The 18137-nt window shown below is 47.0% G+C and overlaps 1 protein-coding gene across 9 annotated transcripts in view; it reads left to right on the forward strand.

Annotated features, from left to right (window-relative positions):
• RALY (RALY heterogeneous nuclear ribonucleoprotein) overlaps positions 1-17494 on the forward strand; it is a 103867-nt gene extending 86373 nt beyond the window's left edge. For 6 of the 9 annotated variants that reach the window (XM_053573642.1, XM_053573645.1, XM_053573644.1 and 3 more), the window contains 8 exons: positions 4296-4560; positions 5658-5730; positions 5906-5953; positions 7931-8091; positions 8789-8902; positions 9079-9305; positions 10452-10500; positions 11775-12120. In XM_053573642.1, coding sequence (XP_053429617.1) covers positions 4305-4560; positions 5658-5730; positions 5906-5953; positions 7931-8091; positions 8789-8902; positions 9079-9305; positions 10452-10496 — 924 coding nt within the window. In that variant the 5' untranslated portion in view covers positions 4296-4304 and the 3' untranslated portion in view covers positions 10497-10500; positions 11775-12120. Of the gene's footprint in view, positions 1-4295; positions 4561-5657; positions 5731-5905; positions 5954-7930; positions 8092-8788; positions 8903-9078; positions 9306-10451; positions 10501-11774; positions 12121-17289 lie in introns of those variants that run through there. The other 3 variants (XM_053573649.1, XM_053573648.1, XR_008376462.1) reach the window with 2 other exon arrangements.
• Positions 17495-18137: the final 643 nt, after the last annotated feature.

An 18137-nucleotide genomic window follows, 5' to 3' on the forward strand; every position in this document is an offset into this window, starting at 1 on the left:
TAAACTTCAGGGGTGGAGTTACCTTTTTGGGCCTTTTTACCTTTACAAAGTCCAGGCTTGGCTCCTGTGGTTCAAACTACATTTTCCATCTGAAATGTTTCAACTGGGAATAATGCATTTGTTTCTGCCAAATTTCTTCTGTTACTATTAGCTTTGAAAAGGAAGCCCATCCCTTTGAGCTGTAAATTGCATTTCAAAGTCCTTGCTGGGTTTTAATTTGCTTAAGGGCTCAGCTTTTATGCAGCAATTGTTTCTCCTGTGGGTAAGTGAAGACATTTATTTGGAGCTAGTCTCCAGTTTTCTCAAACACAGCATTTTCTTGAGATGCTACGCCTTCTCCCAGTGCCTCAATTTCCTGAAGACTTGGTCTCTCAGACCAAAAGGAAAATGAGGACTTAGACATAGAGCCTGAGGACCCATGGGTAAAACTACCTGTGGCATCCTGGCTAAGTCCTTTCCCTCTATTCTTCAGAGAGTAAATGCATATAAGCTCCATGATCACTAAAGTCCCTGCTAATCTGACACTGTAGAACTCTCTAGGGGACAAATCTGGTTCTCTCTTCCCACTCCCTCCCATCCCTCTGCCTACCACTCATCAGATCATTCATTGCTAAATGCAGGGCCTCCAGGGGTACAGACCCTTTTCTCTCAATTATGTGGCTAATCTGTGAGGCAGAGCTTGGAAGGTGGGGCAGGGAGATAGTTTATCAAGTCAAGGGGCTTCTGTTGAATAGGATGTTAGTATTTTTTCTTAGGGATTCCACTCTAAGCCAGGGAGAAACCTTGAAAAGCTTAGAGAAAGAATTGGGTCAGAAGGATTGAGTTGGGGATGGTTGGTCTGTGGAGGTGGGTGTTTGGGTAAGAGCTTAGAAAAAGGTTCCTGGGATCTCTGCCCTCAGTGGTCTATACCACTTAAGGTAGTCCACAGCTAGACCCTGCCTTACTTTGTAGGACATATCCTTAGTACTTCCTTCCTAACACTTATTGAGCATTTACTGTGTCCCAGGCTTTATCAGGCCTGCCCTTCAATGTTTGCAGGGCAGAGTGAAAGTACAAATGGAGACCCATGGACCTTAAGTCTAAACATTTGAACATTATAAGTGAAGCCAACAAATTGTGATATTGTAATACCATGTCTAAGTTTAGAATTCTTAAAGTCTTTGGGATTCTGCACCAGACCCTAGCAGTTCAAGGAGACCTAGTCAGGGTCCACCTCCTTTTCGTTTCCTACCTTCAGTTCCATCCCTCACACAGTCATTCAAGCCTTTTTTCACCCCAGCAGATACTTATCCCCTTGGGCTTAGTGATTCTACACAACAGCACAGCTTGCCCTCCAGAAGAGTGTGCAGGCCTTAAAAAGTGGGATGGGGCTGTTTAGACAAGTAGTTCAGGGGTTGGGTACCTGCTGTAGGTGTGTGTTGCTCTTTGGCACTGCAGATTTCTCATCCAGAGTGACCACATAAACTTCCTCAGTCTCTTCTCTACAGATGAGAAAGCCAATCTCCATGGGCCGTTGCTTCTGGCTGCCCCTTCCTGGCATCATACAGAGTGTACTCCAGTCTGACTCGATCTTTATCTAGAATGACCTATAAAGGCAGTGTTAGGACAGAGAAGAGCTTGTAGCCAGAGAGATCCTTTTATATACATTGCCCTAGTCCCCAGGTAATACAAGAAGAGACTGGTAGGGCCAAACCTGAATAACTTTGCTTACCAGTCAAGGAGCTGAAAGGACCAAGCTAACTTCATTTTGTTAAAACTAACTCATTTTGTCTCACAGCCTTCACTGACCCCACTTTGCCTCACAGCCTTCAATTTACAGCTGCATACCAAAGGTGATAGGCAACCTGCTTCCTCCCCCACCCTCGGCCCCAGTAGTAGTAAATCTTTCCCCTATGCAATCAGCCCAACTCAAACATTGTTTAGGTCCCTAAGCCCCTATTTCCCCTCTTCTTTTCTGTATCCTTAAAACTGCTCTTCCCTCTGTGGTAGGGGCTTCTCTCTGCCCTCCTGCTGCACCAGGAATGAGAAGCCCAGACTCAAGTCTGTGAATAAACGTCTCTTTTTGCTTTTGCATCGGACTCGGCTCCTTAGTGGTCTTTGTGCGGGATTTCAAGATCTGGACACAACAGAGCCAAGTGCTGATCTTGCCACAGTACCAAGCATATGTACTCAGCACATGCTTCCTGCTTAGTGATATTAGAGGCTTTTGGCAAGAGGTCTGAGGGAGCCCACAACTATTGTGTCTCTGCTAGGTTAATGGCAGACCCAGCAGGATCAGCAGGGCTGTGAACCATCATTTCTTCTTGCTTTCTTGCTGTCTCTGTCCACATCCCAGGCTTGATTGGCTTCCTTCTGCCAAAGCATGTGGCTTTTTTCTGAGCCAAAACTTCATAGCTGTGAGCTGAACCACCCAGGAAAGAGTTATCTGATACCCACAAAGAAGCCCCATAAACTTCATATATACCCATGAATAGACAAGGAATTAACCCTCGAATGGCTTGTCATCCAGGCAGGAGAGGACTGTCAGATCTGTGAGGAATGGGGCACCCAAGGTGACCAACATGCGCCAAGTATTTCTGGTCCATACTACATAGTGCGTTAGGTGTTGTTTTTTTGGTTTATCTCCCTTATGTCCCTTACTGCTTAGTAAATGTTGATAATTAGATACAAAAATAAACTTAGTAATAAATATCTCTCCCAAGTCTGTTCCAAACCTGGCACCAGCCTCATCATCATTACCAATGATGACACTCTCTCAGCCCCCTTTCTTTGTCTAGGATGGTACATTCCTGACCCCAGTGTGTTCAGTGAGCTTACTGCAAGCCCAACCCCATGAACTATTTCTTCCCCAGAATCAATTCTTCTCAGGGCCGGCCTGTGACTTCCTGGTAAACAGTGCCACCTGCTGGTCTGTTTGCATGAATATAACCAGTGAACAGTGAATATACCAGCTTCTGGGCTGGGACGATTTAGGAAAAAGGGTCTCTCAACCTCTTAGTGGGTCAGAAGGTATAGACTTTGCTTCCTCAGTTTACTGAAAAGAAGCACCTTTTGCCCCCAAATATTTGTAAATATCTAGTAGGCTGATGAGAACTTTTATACATTCTGGTTGGGGTCTTTAGCACCTTCTGAAATGGTCCTAAATAGGATTTTGAGATAGGAGGGTTCTAAAAGGGAGTCGCACCGACCCATGCCAATGAGCAGAAGACTGGGCCAGAAGGTATAAATGCCAAGACTTAAATTTAGGCCTTTTCTACTGAAATTAAGACTTCTCTCCCCTTTCACCTTAAAGCCTGTGCCCGAGTATAACCTGTCTAGGGATGGAGTGGGGAAAATTTGTAGTGCTCGTTAGGGTAAAAGACATTCTCAGAGCACAAAGAGCAAAGAATAGGTACAGTCTCATCTCTAAGCCAAACAGAATAAAATTTGAATGAGTAAGTCTAAAAGAGGGTAATTGTTATAAAATTAACTTACTGAAAATAATTCTCAGATAAATATGCTGACTTATTATAGTACTTAAATTATAAGCTCCAGGAAGCAGAGTGATAACAATGAAATAAATGGGCTTTAGGGACAGACTGACCAGTGGTTGAATACCCATTACTGGCAAATTAATGCATTTAGTTTCCAGTAAAATATGATTAATGATGCTAACACTCTGGGAGTCTTGAGATTATCCCATAGTGTATGCCACTCTCAGCCCACAGTGAATACTCAGAGAGGCTTAGTATACCTTTTTCAAAATAGCTGATACCAATAAAGAAACAGTTAAGTCCATTGGACTGGGCAATTTTCATAGTTTGGAATTGTTCTGGAGTAAGTATTACTTGCAGTTACCATGTGACCCCTTTGTAGGAACAGTAGAAGAGCTGCAAAAGATCTTCAAGTTTAGATCCTGAATGGGGTAGTATTTAAGATGAGCATTGGAGAAGGAGTGTACTCAAACAAATTGGAGTCAAAGCAGTCCAGGTTCAAACCTCAGCCCTGCCATTCACTCGTATTGCAACCTCTCTGAATGTGAGATTCCTCCCTATAAAGTGTTACAGCTCTGTGAGTACCAAATGAGAAACATATGTAAGGCACCTGGCATGAGCTCAGTAGATAGTGTGTAACAACTCTCGGTAATATAACAAGAAAGAAAAGATGCAGTAAAAAGATGGAGAAACAGGGAGGCGGGATGCAGTAGGGTGTACGTGTGCAGCAAGGCAAGAAGCAACTAGTTTTTCAGAATGTGGGTCTTGGGCAACCCACCCAGCTTAGGGACCCAGCTTTACAGAGATTCTCTCTTTCTTCAGGTGGCCACCATGTCCTTGAAGATCCAGACAAGCAATGTAACCAACAAGAATGACCCCAAATCCATCAACTCTCGGGTCTTCATTGGAAATCTCAACACAACTGTGGTGAAGAAGTCAGATGTGGAGACCATATTCTCTAAGTATGGTCGTGTGGCTGGCTGTTCTGTGCACAAGGGCTACGCCTTTGTCCAGTATGCCAATGAGCGCCATGCCCGGGCAGCTGTGCTGGGAGAGAATGGGCGGGTGCTGGCCGGGCAGACCCTGGGTAAGCCTCTCTCCACAGTATTGTAGTGTTCCCCAGGGTAGTTGCTATCCTTCCTTCACTCTCCAATTTCCTGCTTTCTCCTTCTAGTATCACTGCTCTGAGATTTTGTAAATTAAATAAGCTATACTTGTTATAAATTAAGTGACAAAATCGATACCTATAGGGAAGAATTTTAGAAGCCCCTGGAAAATACTTCCGTCTCTGCTTTCTTGGTGCTCCTTAAATGACAGACTTTAGGCCTCTAGTTAAAATGCTCCTTCCCCTGTGAAAGGAGCCAGAGTAGGCTAGCATAGCCTGTTACATTGGGCTACAGACGACTTAGGTTAGAACACTTTCTGAGAGCTAGGAGAAGGGGTCTACCCTGGTCTTCCTCAGAACATATGCAGTGTGTGCACATAATTCTGTGTACATGTTGTGTATTTGAGAAAGGCTATCTATGCATATTCCAGCATAAGGTATGTGGATGTGACTGAATATCTTTGTGCGTGTCAGAATATACTTGAGTGTATAACGGATAAACACATACTCATTTACTAAATACCGAGATCTTATCGTCTACTAAGCACTGTTCTAGGCATAGAGATGTTTAGTAGAGTGTCCATTGAATGTGCAATGGCTCATTTGCGTATGGCGTTATGGGTATGATGTTGGAACTGAGTCTGAGTGTACTTGAGATCAAGTATGTTTGTTTTCTGTGTGTGACTTTCTTATGTGGGCATGTGAATTTGTGAGTAGAGGTATATCTGTTTATAGGTTCTCGTGTGCCTAATATATGTGTTCACATGAATGTGAATGTATTTAAGAATGCATATTTGTATGATATACATGGGGGGTGTAAGAGTGAGAGATGTTTGTGAGCAAGTGTGGATGTGTCTAAATGTATATAGATGTGTAAACAGGCATATCCATATGATGTCTGGGTATGAGCCTAATGTTTGAAGACAAGATGTATGAAGACCTTTATTGGCTACATCAGTGAATAAAGTCCGTGTGTCCATCATATAAGCACATGAATTGCATGTGTGCATGAGGGTGATGTGTTTGTGGGCATACTACTGTCAAGCAGCATTCCGACTCTGCCTCCTCCCTTCACACAGACATCAACATGGCTGGAGAGCCCAAGCCCAACAGACCCAAGGGGCTAAAGAGAGCAGCATCTGCCATATACAGGTGGGGCGCTCTGTCTGTCTGGGTGGGATGGTCCCTCTTTCCACAGAGTGAGTAAACTCTGGTGTGATCATGTGCTGAGCCTAGAACTTGGGGAGGCGTTTGGAGATGAGGGCCTGTGGAGAGTGGGCTGAGTGGCCGTCCCTAAGCTCTGGCCCTCTCCCCTTTGTTTCCCCAGTGGCTACAGCTTTGACTATGATTACTACCGGGACGACTTCTACGACAGGTGAGCAGGGGAGGGGCGTGCCCAGGCATGAAACAGCCAAGCTGGAAGGGTTCTGAGAGATTTTTGGTACAGCCCATTCAGGATTTTTGGTATAGCCCATTCAGTTCTCCAAATGGAAATCAAAGCCCAGAAGGACAGGCATTTGCCCAAAGTTCCTTCACAAGTTAGAGGCAGAGGCTGGGTGTAGGGCTTAGTTTTGCAGGAGGCCAGAACTCCTATCATAATGCCACATGAACTCGCTGGCTGCCCTTTTCCTCCTAGTTCTAGGGTAAGACTCGAGGAGAAGGAACAGTCAAGGGCTGTGTAAACATAGCCAGTTGGAATACATAGCAGGGTATGGCACTGGTGAGAGGGAGTTTGAGCCTCATACTTCTGCTTTTCAGTTTCCTTCCTGTGTGAAGTACCCAACCAGCTGGAAGGAACCCCAGAGCACAGCCTGAGCCCCTTGGTTTTATATTTATAGTAAAGAGGCCAACGGCTATTTGGAGGCCTGAATTAGTCCTTGGTGGGTTGTAACCTACCCTCCACTCCCAAGCCCTAAGGCTGTGGGTTCCCACTCAAGTGGCACTAGTCACACTCTTGCATGCAAATCATAGTGGGGACCAGCCCAGACTTCTGATTCCCCCTGCGCCAATCTGCCCCTACCCCCAAGCTCAGTACATCCAGGGGGCCCAAGAAGAAGAACCTCTCTGAGCCTTGTTTTTCTCACCTTAGGATGGTTTCAGGAGACAGTGTGGTATGGTGGAAAGTGCCGTAACCTGGAAGTCAAAAGGTTTAGGTGGTAATCTCAGCTCTGCTACTGGATGGATTACATACATGACTTTGGGCAATTCACCTTCTCAGTTTGTGAAATGGGCTTGCACCAAATGATCTCTCAGGGCTCCTCCAGCTCTGGGATTCTGTGGTTCAGTGATTCTGACCAAGCCCAGAGCCGCCCCCTCCCCTTGGGGGCAGAAATGCAGGGTCTGGGATTGAATCCATTCCCAGAGACTCTCCATCTCCAGCCATCCCCACCCCTAGGGCAGGAGCTCCTTGAATAAAGGAGGTACCAAAGAATGGGCCCAGTGGTGGCAGGTTTCCTGGCTGATCAGGAAAGTGGTCCCAAAGTGTACCCCCAAGGCTGCAGATTTCCTGTAGAAATGTGGTAACAACAGGTGTATGTGGGAGACCCCTTTGCAGCCTACTGAGTTTCTGCCTGGTAAGGAAAAGATATTACCCCCCAATCCCTATAAAGGACTGATGACTGCTGTGGGAAGGTAGCACACGGTCTGGGAGCTCTGGGGTCTGATCGAACTGCCCAGCCTTGATCCCTTGCTGGGCTCCTGGCCTTTGTCTCTAAGGTGGAGCAAGAAGGATGGGGTGATTAAGGAATCCCAGAGTAAGGAAACAATGACTTTAGAGTCCAGCCTCATCTCTGAGGTCATGGGCTCAGGAGTTGAGGGTCTTGGTATCCTGACCTTTCACCTATCACACTTGTTAAAGTGTGTTTTTAGCTAAATTCTTTATGCTCTACCCTCACAGCAAACTTGGGTAAATACTGAATTTGGGGTCATCCTCATTGGGCATGTGAGGAAACTGAGGCTGAGGGATTGGTTTCCACTTCTATACCTCTCTATTCCCAGCTAGGGATTTGTGCTGCTTTGAAATTTATGAACTCTGACAACAGGTTGGATGGCAGTTAACTGAGACCAGAAGCCAGGTCATAGGAAAAGTGCCTTTGTGGGGCTGGTCTCACTTTGCTCCTCTGTTGAATGGAGTGTCATTACTATCTGCTGCCTCATCTGCCCTTACCTCACCTAGCTGGTAGGAGAGGTGGATGTAGTGAGGATCCCAAGAGCCATTAGGATCCAGAAAGCCCTGCTTCTCACCCCAGGGCTTGTTGGGAGCAGGCCAGGGTGCATAGTGCAGGCCTCCTAGCCAGAGTACCCCTTAGTGGCCGTGGGCCGTGCTGCATCCTCTGGCCCATTTTCCCTACAGGCTCTTCGATTACCGGGGCCGCCTGTCACCTGTGCCAGTGCCCAGGGTAGTCCCTGTGAAACGAGCCCGGGTCACAGTCCCTTTGGTCCGACGTGTCAAAACTACCATACCTGTCAAGCTCTTTGCCCGCTCCACAGCCTCCGGCTCAGCCAAGATCAAGTGTGAGTAACTATACCTACTTTCTTGATAATTTGTATTTTTATCATTAGCAAAATAATTAGCATTACATTTTTTTACATTGGACAATAGATAAAGGAACAAATCTCCCACAGTTCTGCAGCTCTAACACAACAAAGTGAGTATTTTCATCCATTTTTAAGAGGAAAAAGCTGACATTTGAGGAGAAGGGTGTGGGTTGGACACGGAGAGACCAGTGCTGTGACGTGGTGCCAGTAAGGAGATGGTATCATCTTTCCTCTCTTGTAAGGACAAAGACAGGTCTACACAAGCCCATTACTCCACATTCACTCCAGTGCACACACACTGCAGTCAGACACCCAGGAAATCTGATTGCAAAAGACCTGCTTTTGTATACTTGGAAAGACAGCCCCATCCCATAACACAGGCAAAGACACATGTTCTTGCTCAGGGGTCAACAGAAGAGCACACCGTGCACCTGCATTCCTGTGTATCTTCAATGCCTTTCAGAATTGTGAGCTCTGAGGAAAAGAGTGCCAGTTTCAGAAGTGTGGGCTGGTTACTGTAGGGATGGCCTCCAGGGAGTCTCAGTATGAGACCTTTTCACTGACCAGGGGAAGAATTAGAAAAGAACTGTATTCCTATATGGTAGAACAGGGCTGAGGTTTTGTATGTAAGCTTTCAGCCCCTAAGTGATAGCCCTGTCCCCCTTCCTCCCAGTAAAGAGCAGTGAGCTGCAGGCCATCAAGACAGAGTTGACACAGATCAAGTCTAACATTGATGCCCTGCTGGGCCGCTTGGAGCAGATCGCTGAGGAGCAAAAAGCCAATGCAGGTCAGTCGCTGAGGGAACAGGGCACAGGGCAGGGAGTGGGAGGGACAGTACACAGGTAGAGGGGCTGCAGTGGCCCTGCAGATCCTAGCCCACCTGGACCCGCTGCACTAAGGCCAGATTTTGCTAAGGTACCCCAGATTGAGTTTTATTTCCCTCTCTACCCCTTCTTCCTCAAGATGGCAAGAAGAAGGGCGACAGCAATGCTGGTGGTGGCGGCGGCGGCAGCAGTGGTGGTGGCAGTGGCGGTGGTAGTTGCAGTGGCAGTGGTAATAGTGGCAGCAGCAACCGGCCAACAGCCCCCAAGGAGGACATACCTTCTGGAGTAGCCATGCCTCAGGGGGAAACACAGACTCGAGACTACGGCGAGGAGGAGGGGCTGCTGGCACATAGTGAGGAAGAGCTGGTGAGGGCCTGGCCAGGGGCATGGCTGGGAGGGGTGGAACTGGACTTTGCATTTCTTATCTCAAGAGGACAGCTGGGCAGAGAGAACCTCTGAGCTGGTTGGCTTCTCTGTGAGCTCCTTCCTCCTTCCCAAGGGTTCTAGTCCTACTGAGAAGAGTAGGTGGCAGTTGCCCATTTCAGACAATAGAAGCCCCACTGAAGATGGGGGCAGACCCAAGCCAGGATCCATTCTGGCCTCCACTCTCCTGGGTTGGAAAAGGGGAGAATCAGCCAGAGGGAATAGCACATGGTCTCCAGAGTTCCAGAGAGCAGGAATGGGGTTGCCTGGGGAAGCCACAGGGAGGTGCGTCCTTACATTATAAGCTTTCTTACTCTTTAACCTATCTTTCTCTTCCTCAATAAACTTTGTTTCATGCTTGCCTTAAAAAAAATCTGTTGTTCACTCGCCTCTCACTTACTGAAGGAGTAATGAGCATCAGGCCTAGAATGTAGTTCCTACATTCTAACTTCATTTAACTTTTAACAGCAGTCTTGTGCTATGCAAAGGTTACTCTTTCCACATTTTACCCCATGAAGAAACTGAGGCCCAGTAGGGTTGAGTAACTTGCTCAGGGCCTTATGGCTAATAAGACTGAGCCAAGATTGTAGCCGACTTCTTTACTGGGTCTGGAACATTCTCTTTTTCATCCCTGCCAGGTTCCAACATGAGGACAGACGGGCTCACGGACAGGACAGTCAAGGGGTCTTCCTCATGCTTGCTCACATTTCCTCCTTTGAACCTAGCCTGATGCTTCATCTTCCTGTCTTGGGCATAGTAGCCTTCATAAAGCGTGCTCCTTCCCCCCTCCAAAGTTTGCCAATCTATACTGCTTTAAGCCTCCCCTAATCTAAGCTCATCTATGTACACAAATGTATCCCCTGCCATTCCCATAGCTCCCTCAACTGGCACTTTCTCCTATGGGGCCCTCTCAAGATCCCATGGCAGCCTTATGTCTGGTCCCATAGTCATTCCCCTTGGTTGTCCCTCAGCTTTTCTGATTGTGTTCTCTAGATGTGGCCCTGGGGTCTTTGTAGACAAATGGACCAGTATAGAATTTGGAGCTTATAGTGAGTGATGTATGGTCTCTTCTTGCCTCCAACCCATCAGGAGCACAGCCAGGACACAGATGCGGAGGATGGAGGCTTGCATTAAGCAGGTACGGCATCCTGATGGGCAAGGGTCAAGAAGCAGTGACTTGGAGGTTGCCCTCTTTCTGGGTTGGGCAGAAAGTGTCATAAAGCAGACCTAGCAAGCTAGTACTGTACCTAGGAATGGCCCCTTCCATATCCAATTATCCTGCTATACCCCTTTGTGGTGGGGACTCAGCAGGTTGAGAAAGCAGGTGTGATGGATGGGCTAGCAGGGCCTGCCTGGCTGCGGTTCCTCAGCATACTGCAAGCCATGCCACCTGTCTCTACCCTGGAGGAGCTCCTACTCTGGTGGAGGAAGAAACATACTATTACCACTCAGCATGAGCAGGAGCCCAGGTGGTAGAAAAGATTATGTGTAGCTGAGCCTGCTCTTTGTTGAAGGAGAAGCATTCCATACCCAGGGAATAGGCTTAGCAGAAGGACAGAGCTGCAGTAGTCCCCAGTATGTGGTGAGACCATGAGCTTCCTGCAGCTGCGACCCCAGCTATGCTCAGTAGGGAGGAGACTCTGCTCATCACCAGAGGGTGACGATTATGAAAGGCCTTATGTGCTAGACTTAGGGGCTTGGACTTGATCGTTTTCTGGGGGAGGAAGCTGGACTTTCATTTATTTGATTTCTCTTTCAACTCCACAAGGTTAGGATTGTGCGAGGTACTTAGCAGTATGGGGAGGTACCAAATGTTTCACAAGATCCCAAGGTAGTAAGTGATAGAGCCTAAATTTGAACCCAGTAGTGTGTGGCTTCAAAGCCCATTCTCAGGCCACAGTTTGCCACCCTACTCTGCCCTCCCCCGAGGGAACCCAGGCCATACCTAGCCTTGCCTACTCTCTGACCTATTCCCTCAGGGTCATGTTCGAGTAATACAGACTTGGGTAGAGGAAGGTCCAGGGAGGTGTCTTGATATGGGACACTTTCATGCTATAAAATGCTCCCACCCCCCGAAAAGAGCTTCCAGATAGTTAAGTTTAGAAAAGTCTGCATGTGTATTTTCTCCTCCTGGACTTCATGACCTAAACTGGGAGGCTTAAGTTTTATCTTATTAAGCTAGTTCATAGGTGAGTTACTGAGACTCTGGTGAGGAAGTGGAGGCTCAGGAAGGGGGTGAAACTTGGAGCAAGTTTACATGGCCAGAAGATTGTGAGGCCAGAGCCAGAGTGTAGGTACAGCTCTGTGTATGTGCAGACGTCATCCCATTCTTTCCTCTTCCCTGTACCCATCACCAGGAGCACTGGGGTCTCTTTTCTCAGTCTTAGTCTCCTTTGTCTCTCTCTTTCTCAGCCTGACAGGAGCAATGGCCACCAACAGGAGAAATGCATCACTGCCCCAGGCCTCAAGCTGGGCACCTACCCTGGATGCCGCTCCCCAGCGGGTACCAGAGGAGAGCTGGCAGCAGGCACCTCCTCCCCCACGCATCTCAGCCAGTGCCACAACCTCTGCAGGTGGAGTTTCCCGCCGACCCCTTTCCTGTGCAACTCTCCCTGTCTGCCCTGTCCAGTTCAGAGGGCAGAGCACAGGGGTTTCCCCACACTCTGCCTCCCCAGGACACTCCTAAGCTTGGGGTTTTTCTATAGATTTGGAGGAGGGGCCCACAGGGAGGGACCCTGACAATAAAGAGATTGGATCCTAACCTGCTCTGATAACAGGATGGTTTGTGTTTTTTCACAAAGGTATCCTGGCCCTTCTGCTGACTAGAAAGCTGGTCTGCTATACTCTTTCTGTCTTCACCTCCTTCATTCCTTCGTACCAGGGAACATTGTCTAGGGTACCTAATACTGATCCATTTCGGCCTTAGTTCCCTCAACTAAAATGGTGATAGAAATTTCCAGTAGAGCTATTGGGAGGCTCAGATGTGTTGGTGCCCAGGAGCACCTTGCTGGCTGAAATGTCAAAACAGTTTATGCCCACTTGGTCATCAGTAGAAAGTTGAGGCCTCATCTCTTTTCTTAGCTTCTCATTAAGTCTGTTTTTCCCTCTCTTAAAATGATTTCTGGAAATCCACCACTTCCTCCACCTTTTCTTTTCCTGGTTTTCACTTTGTCCTCTCACCAGCCTCTTAGTCTCTAGCTTCTCCCCTATGTCATTCCCCAGCAGCCACCATCACCACCTCCACCATGACCACAGTGTTCTTTCTGAAACATATCCCTTCCGTGTGTAAAATCTCTTTACTGATCTGAACAAATCTACCTCCTGAGTGTGAGGTCCAAGATCCTGCTTGCTCTCGCTTCTTCAGTCTCCTCCCTCCACCCTTCTTACTGGCCACATACAGACCCTGTACCTTAGCCTCACAAATATCCAAGTTCTTCACAATCTGGGCAGTTTGAGTAGCAAGGAATAGAGTGCCCCACCCCCCCAACACACACACACACACACACACACACACCTGGTGACCTCAAGCATCAAGCAGTAGGAAGTTTGCCTCAGGATTCAGAGGGACTGTCTGCCCCTGCTTCCACTTATCTAAACATTTGCTTGCACTTGAACAACTATCCAGGTTCCTTCTATCTTCCGCTTCTTCACAGCTTCTGCATGGCCCATCATGTCTTTCCAACTCTCTCTCTTCCCTATATTCTCCATAATGAATTGATAAATATTCTTCATGTTCAGTTTCCCAAAAGAGAATCAACTGTTGGAGTAACTCTTGGGTTATAAGTACCTGTTCCAGGGGAGCTGGGAGATAATAAATGTGGCCACATATGCTGGTCTCATTGGTGTGACGCTGTGAGAGGGTACATCCAGAGGCCTGGAACTTACATCTCTGTTCCCCTTGCTACTTTCTCCACCTGGGAAATATCATGAAGCTGTAGCTCTACTTGAAAACACCTATGAGAAGTCTTCCAGACCAGCTGACAGCTCTTCAGCAACTGCTCCTCCCTCCCTCTGGGCAGCCTTCCCCCCAAACAGGGAATTGAACCTCATCAACAGAAGGGGGGTTGGGTTCTTTCCCTCCATCTTTACATGTTCCTCAAAAGTTTGCAGGCCTGCTGGATTTCTTATTGAAAATTCCTAGTTTCAAGTCACCAGTTCTGTAGCAAAGCCTTCACCAAAGCTTCTCCCTGGGCTTCAGCTCCAGGTTTTAGGTGGAGGTTGGAGTGCTCTGGGGCATCTTTGTTGTCTCTTATCCTCTCTCTGGGCAGACCTCTTGCCTACTATCATTGGCAGGCCAGCAGTCTGAAGCCCCAGAGAGGTGCTAGGCTTAGATTTTCCTAAGTTCTGCAGGGGCCTGACTAGGCTAACCCCAAGGCAGCCAGAGTTGTGGCCTTAGACCTGAGCCAAAGGCCCCAGTCATTGCTTGGCCATTGCCTTGGTGTAATTTGGAGCAATATTTCTGCTCCTTAGTATTAGCTGCCCAGTGTGCTCACCATTCCTTTATGTTTGTCTGCCAAGGGGCCTTAGGCAGGAGCAATGGGGCAAGTTGGGGTTTGTGAAGAGCCTCATGGAAGAAGGTGAGTCTTTCAGACTGAGAGATTCAGGTGTGGGGTTGAAATAGGCCCTTTGAAACTGGGCATCAAGAGACTTCAATCTGGAGAGATAAAAAAGGTGTACAGTGAAAGAGGCTAGGTCCAGAGGGAGTACCCCATCTCCCTAAAGCACCCTCACTGGAACACACTCCTCCAATCCCAGAAGGCTAGGGGTCCCTCTACAGACCCACTTGTAAATGGGGCGGATCACAACTGTTCTTGGATTTTTTTTTTTTTTTTTTCCCCCCAGACAGAGTCTCACTTTGTCACCCTGGGTAGAGTGAGTGCCATGGTGTCATAGCTCACGGCAACCTCAAACTCTTGGGCTCAAGTGAGTTGGGACTCCAAATAGCTGAGACTACAGGCACCCGCCACCATGCCTGGCTATTTTTAGAGATAGGGGTCTTGCTTTTGCTCAGGCTGGCTGTTCTTGGATCTTACTGTCCCATCTGTACAAATGGGAAATAGTTGTCCTGGAATGAAACTTGGGCAAAACCCAAAGAAGGAGTTTGGAGCCTAGTGAACCCCACACTAAACGCATATAGCTCTAGGCACTGTGTCCCTGTGTCTCCACAGCCTGATGTCAGCTAACCTTTGAGAGTTTAGGAGCAGGTAGACCACTAGTGACCATGGGCTTCCTTGGTATGCCAAGCTAGGAGGGCCATGAGAAGAGCAGGGAGGACACCTTCAAGGGCAGGAGGCATCTGTTCTTGCCCATAAGGCCCTGCCTGATCAGGGCACGTACTAAACGGAGAATTGGAGTCCCATCCTGGCACCCCAAAGAAACCCCTGGACTACTTCAGTTTCTGTGAAAGCTCACAACTTGCCCGCTGACTGGGATGTTGGCATCCAAAGCCCTGTATACCTATCCATGCTTTTCTCCTCTGGATCTAGAGGCAACAAAGACATCCCCCATTATGCTGGTCAACAGTTATTTTTCTGTCTAACCTCTCAAAATTCTTTTTTTTTTTTGCCCTGGTAGAGTGCTGTGGTGTCAATAGCTCACAGCAACCTCCAACTCCTGGGCTTAAGCGATTCTCTTGCCTCGGCCTCCCGAGTAGCTGGGACTACAGGCATCCGCCACAATGCCCAGCTATGTTTTGGTTATAGTTGTCACTGTTGTTTTTTGGCAGGCCTGGGCTGGATTTGAACCCACCAGCTCTGGTGTATGTGGCTGGTGCCTTAGCTGCTTGAGCTACGGGTGCCGAGTCTGAAAATTCTTTTTTTTTTTTTTTTTTTTTTTTTCGGTTTTTGGCCGGGGCTGTGTTTGAACCCACCACCTCCAGCATATGGGACCGGCGCCCTACTCCTTGAGCCACAGGCGCCGCCGGAGTCTGAAAATTCTTAATAAAAGGAGATGGTGAAGAAATGTGATACCAGATTTTACCCAAAGGGCCAATTGCCTCCGAATGTTTCCAAGATTTAAAGTTTCATTTTTGATTCTGTTTTTTTTTTTTTTTTTTTTTTTATTGTTAAATCATAGCTGTGTACATTGGTGCAATCAAGGGGTACAATGTGTGGGTTTCATATACAATCTGAAATATTCTCATCAAACTGTTCAACATAGCCTTCATGGCATTTTCTTGGTTACTATATGAAGGCATTTGTATTCTGCATTTAGTAAGTTTCGCCTCTACCCATTTGAAGATGCACCGTAGGTCTGGCCTCACCCATTACCCTCCCTTCACCAAAACCTCCCTCATTTTTGATTCTTAACAGCCTTCTTAAAGGAATATAGCAGCCAGTGGGGTTTACTGGATTATAATCTCAGAGGCCTGGTGCTTTCTCCTTTATTGCTGCCAGCCAGGTTGGTGACTCTAGGCAAGTCTTTGCTTGCTACATCTGTTTGCTCAGCTGTAAAATGAGAGGCTGATCTAGATCAGAGATAGTAAGTGGGCCTTGTATCAGTTACTGACTGTTGTATAATAAACCGACTTCAAATTTAATAGTTTCAATAAGCATTTATTAGCTCCACATACTGTGACTTGGCAGTTTGGGGTATGCTCAGGTTGGTGGTTCTTTCCTTATCTGGGCTCTCCTGTATCTGAAGTGAGCTGAAGGCTACTTGGTCTTAAAGGGCCTCATCCATATGACAACTGGGCTGCATGTTCTCAGCACCTAGCAGGCTGACCCAGATTGTTCATGTCATAATTGGGTTCCAAGAACAGCAAGACAGGACTATCTCCAGTACACAAGTGCTTTTCAAAATCCTGCTTATGTCTTATTTGTAAGGTTCCATTGGCCAACGCAAATCTGAGGCTAAGTCCAAGTAATTCCTAATAGGAGGAGCTTCCAAATACAGTCATACATTGTTTTTAATCTACTTTATGCCTCATTTCACTTGGAAACACAGAACATTAGTAGTGGCTGCCTGAAGACTTTCTTGAGGATTTGGAACAATTTTTAGGCTACTTGGAAATACATGACAGTTGGTGATGTTTCTTATGGGCAAGGAATTTAAATGTGAGTGGGTATGTATCAGGTTATTTGCTAAAACCTGGCCAGGATGACCCATGTGCTCACATCCTGTCCCCTAAGGAGGACATTATATGCAGTGGGCCTGTCTGACAAGACCACAGAAATAAAGAAGGCAAAGCAGGGCAAAAGAGTCTGAGCCAGACATCTGGGTTTGAATCCCAGTTGGATCGATTCACTGGGGTCTTTGGCAAATCAGAATCTTACCTGTAGCCAAATTCTTGTTAATAACATTATTTAATAATAATAAAGCACTTCCTGAACACCTGCTGCCGAAAGACACATTTGACGCTTAATCTCCACAACCACCCTTAGTAGATAATAGTGAGGATTTCAGTTTCAAGTTATAGAAATTTAAATCTGCTTCAGCAGGAGGAAGTTTACTGGCTCGTGAATTGTTTAGTCGGGTTGGGGGTAGCTGTGTTTAGACACGGAGATTTGAACTCAAAAGTTGCCATCAGGGGCGGTGCCTGTGGCTCAAAGGGGTGGAGCGCCGGCCCCATATGCTGGAGGTGGCGGGTTCAGGCCCCAGCCCCAGCCAAAAACTGCAAAAAAAAAAAAAAAATCTGCCATCAGGTTCTCCAGCAAATTCTAAATGGTTGTATAGCGTAGCCATAGTGCCTGCGAGGGTAGAAGGGGAGAAGAGAGAATCCCCAAAAGTAAGACAAGGCTTGGCTGACAAAAACAACAGGGGTTGCTTCTATGGTTATGCCTGTTGTATAGTTCATAGATAGGAAGGTTTTAAAGCATAATTCCTTTATCTGAACTCTGATCAATAGCATGTGGTGGTGGTGATGCTATGCCACCCTGTCTAGGACTGAAGAACTAGCAGCTTCTACTTCTTGTTTCTTGGGACCCAGCCACCATGCTGTGAAGCAGTCCAGGCCACATCGAGAGGCCCCGCATACATGTTCAGCTGACAGCAGTATCAACTATCAGACATATGAGTGAGGAAGGCTTCGAGATGACCAGCCCATCTGACTGAGAAATGAGTAAGAACTGCCTTGCTAACCCCAGTTAAAGCCCGGCACTGTGAGGGATGACAATAAACTGATTATTGTTTTAAGCCAATACGTTTCAGAGTGATCTGTTATGTGTCAGTAGATAGAACACAATGAGACCTCGAGATTAAGTAGCTTGCTCTACTTTAGGGGTCCGAGTTAAGAGTATGGAATTTGTGTTGAAATGAGTTCCTGTCCAAACTATGGAGGGTGCCAAAAAAAATGTATATACATATTAAGAAAGGAAAAATTTGTATTACAATTGTTATAGTCAAGTTACATTTAACTTCTGCAATTATAAGAGGTGCTGAAATGTAATTTGTGTTCATCTTTTATTATAGGTATATGTTGAGTAAGGCCAGACGCCTTTCTTTCATCCTTGCCCATAAATGTTTTAAAAATGAATGTGTGACTTGGCCAACTAAAAATGAATGTGGAGCTTGGGCCTGGTGTGGTGGCTCATGCCTGTACTCTTGTAATCCTAGCACTTTTGCAGGCCAAGGTGGGTGGATTAGTTGAGCTCAGGAGTCGAAGACCAGCCCCAGCAAGAGTGAGACCCTAAACAATAGCCAGCCGTTGTGGCAGGCACCTATAGCCCAGCTTCTTGGGAGGCACAGGCAAGAGTATTGCTTGAGCCTGTAAGAGTTTGGGGTTGCTGTGAGCTATGGATGTCATGGCACTTTACTGAGGGCAATGAAGTATGACTC

Source organism: Nycticebus coucang, chromosome 21, assembly GCF_027406575.1.
Source record: "Nycticebus coucang isolate mNycCou1 chromosome 21, mNycCou1.pri, whole genome shotgun sequence".
NCBI lineage: Eukaryota > Metazoa > Chordata > Mammalia > Primates > Lorisidae > Nycticebus > Nycticebus coucang.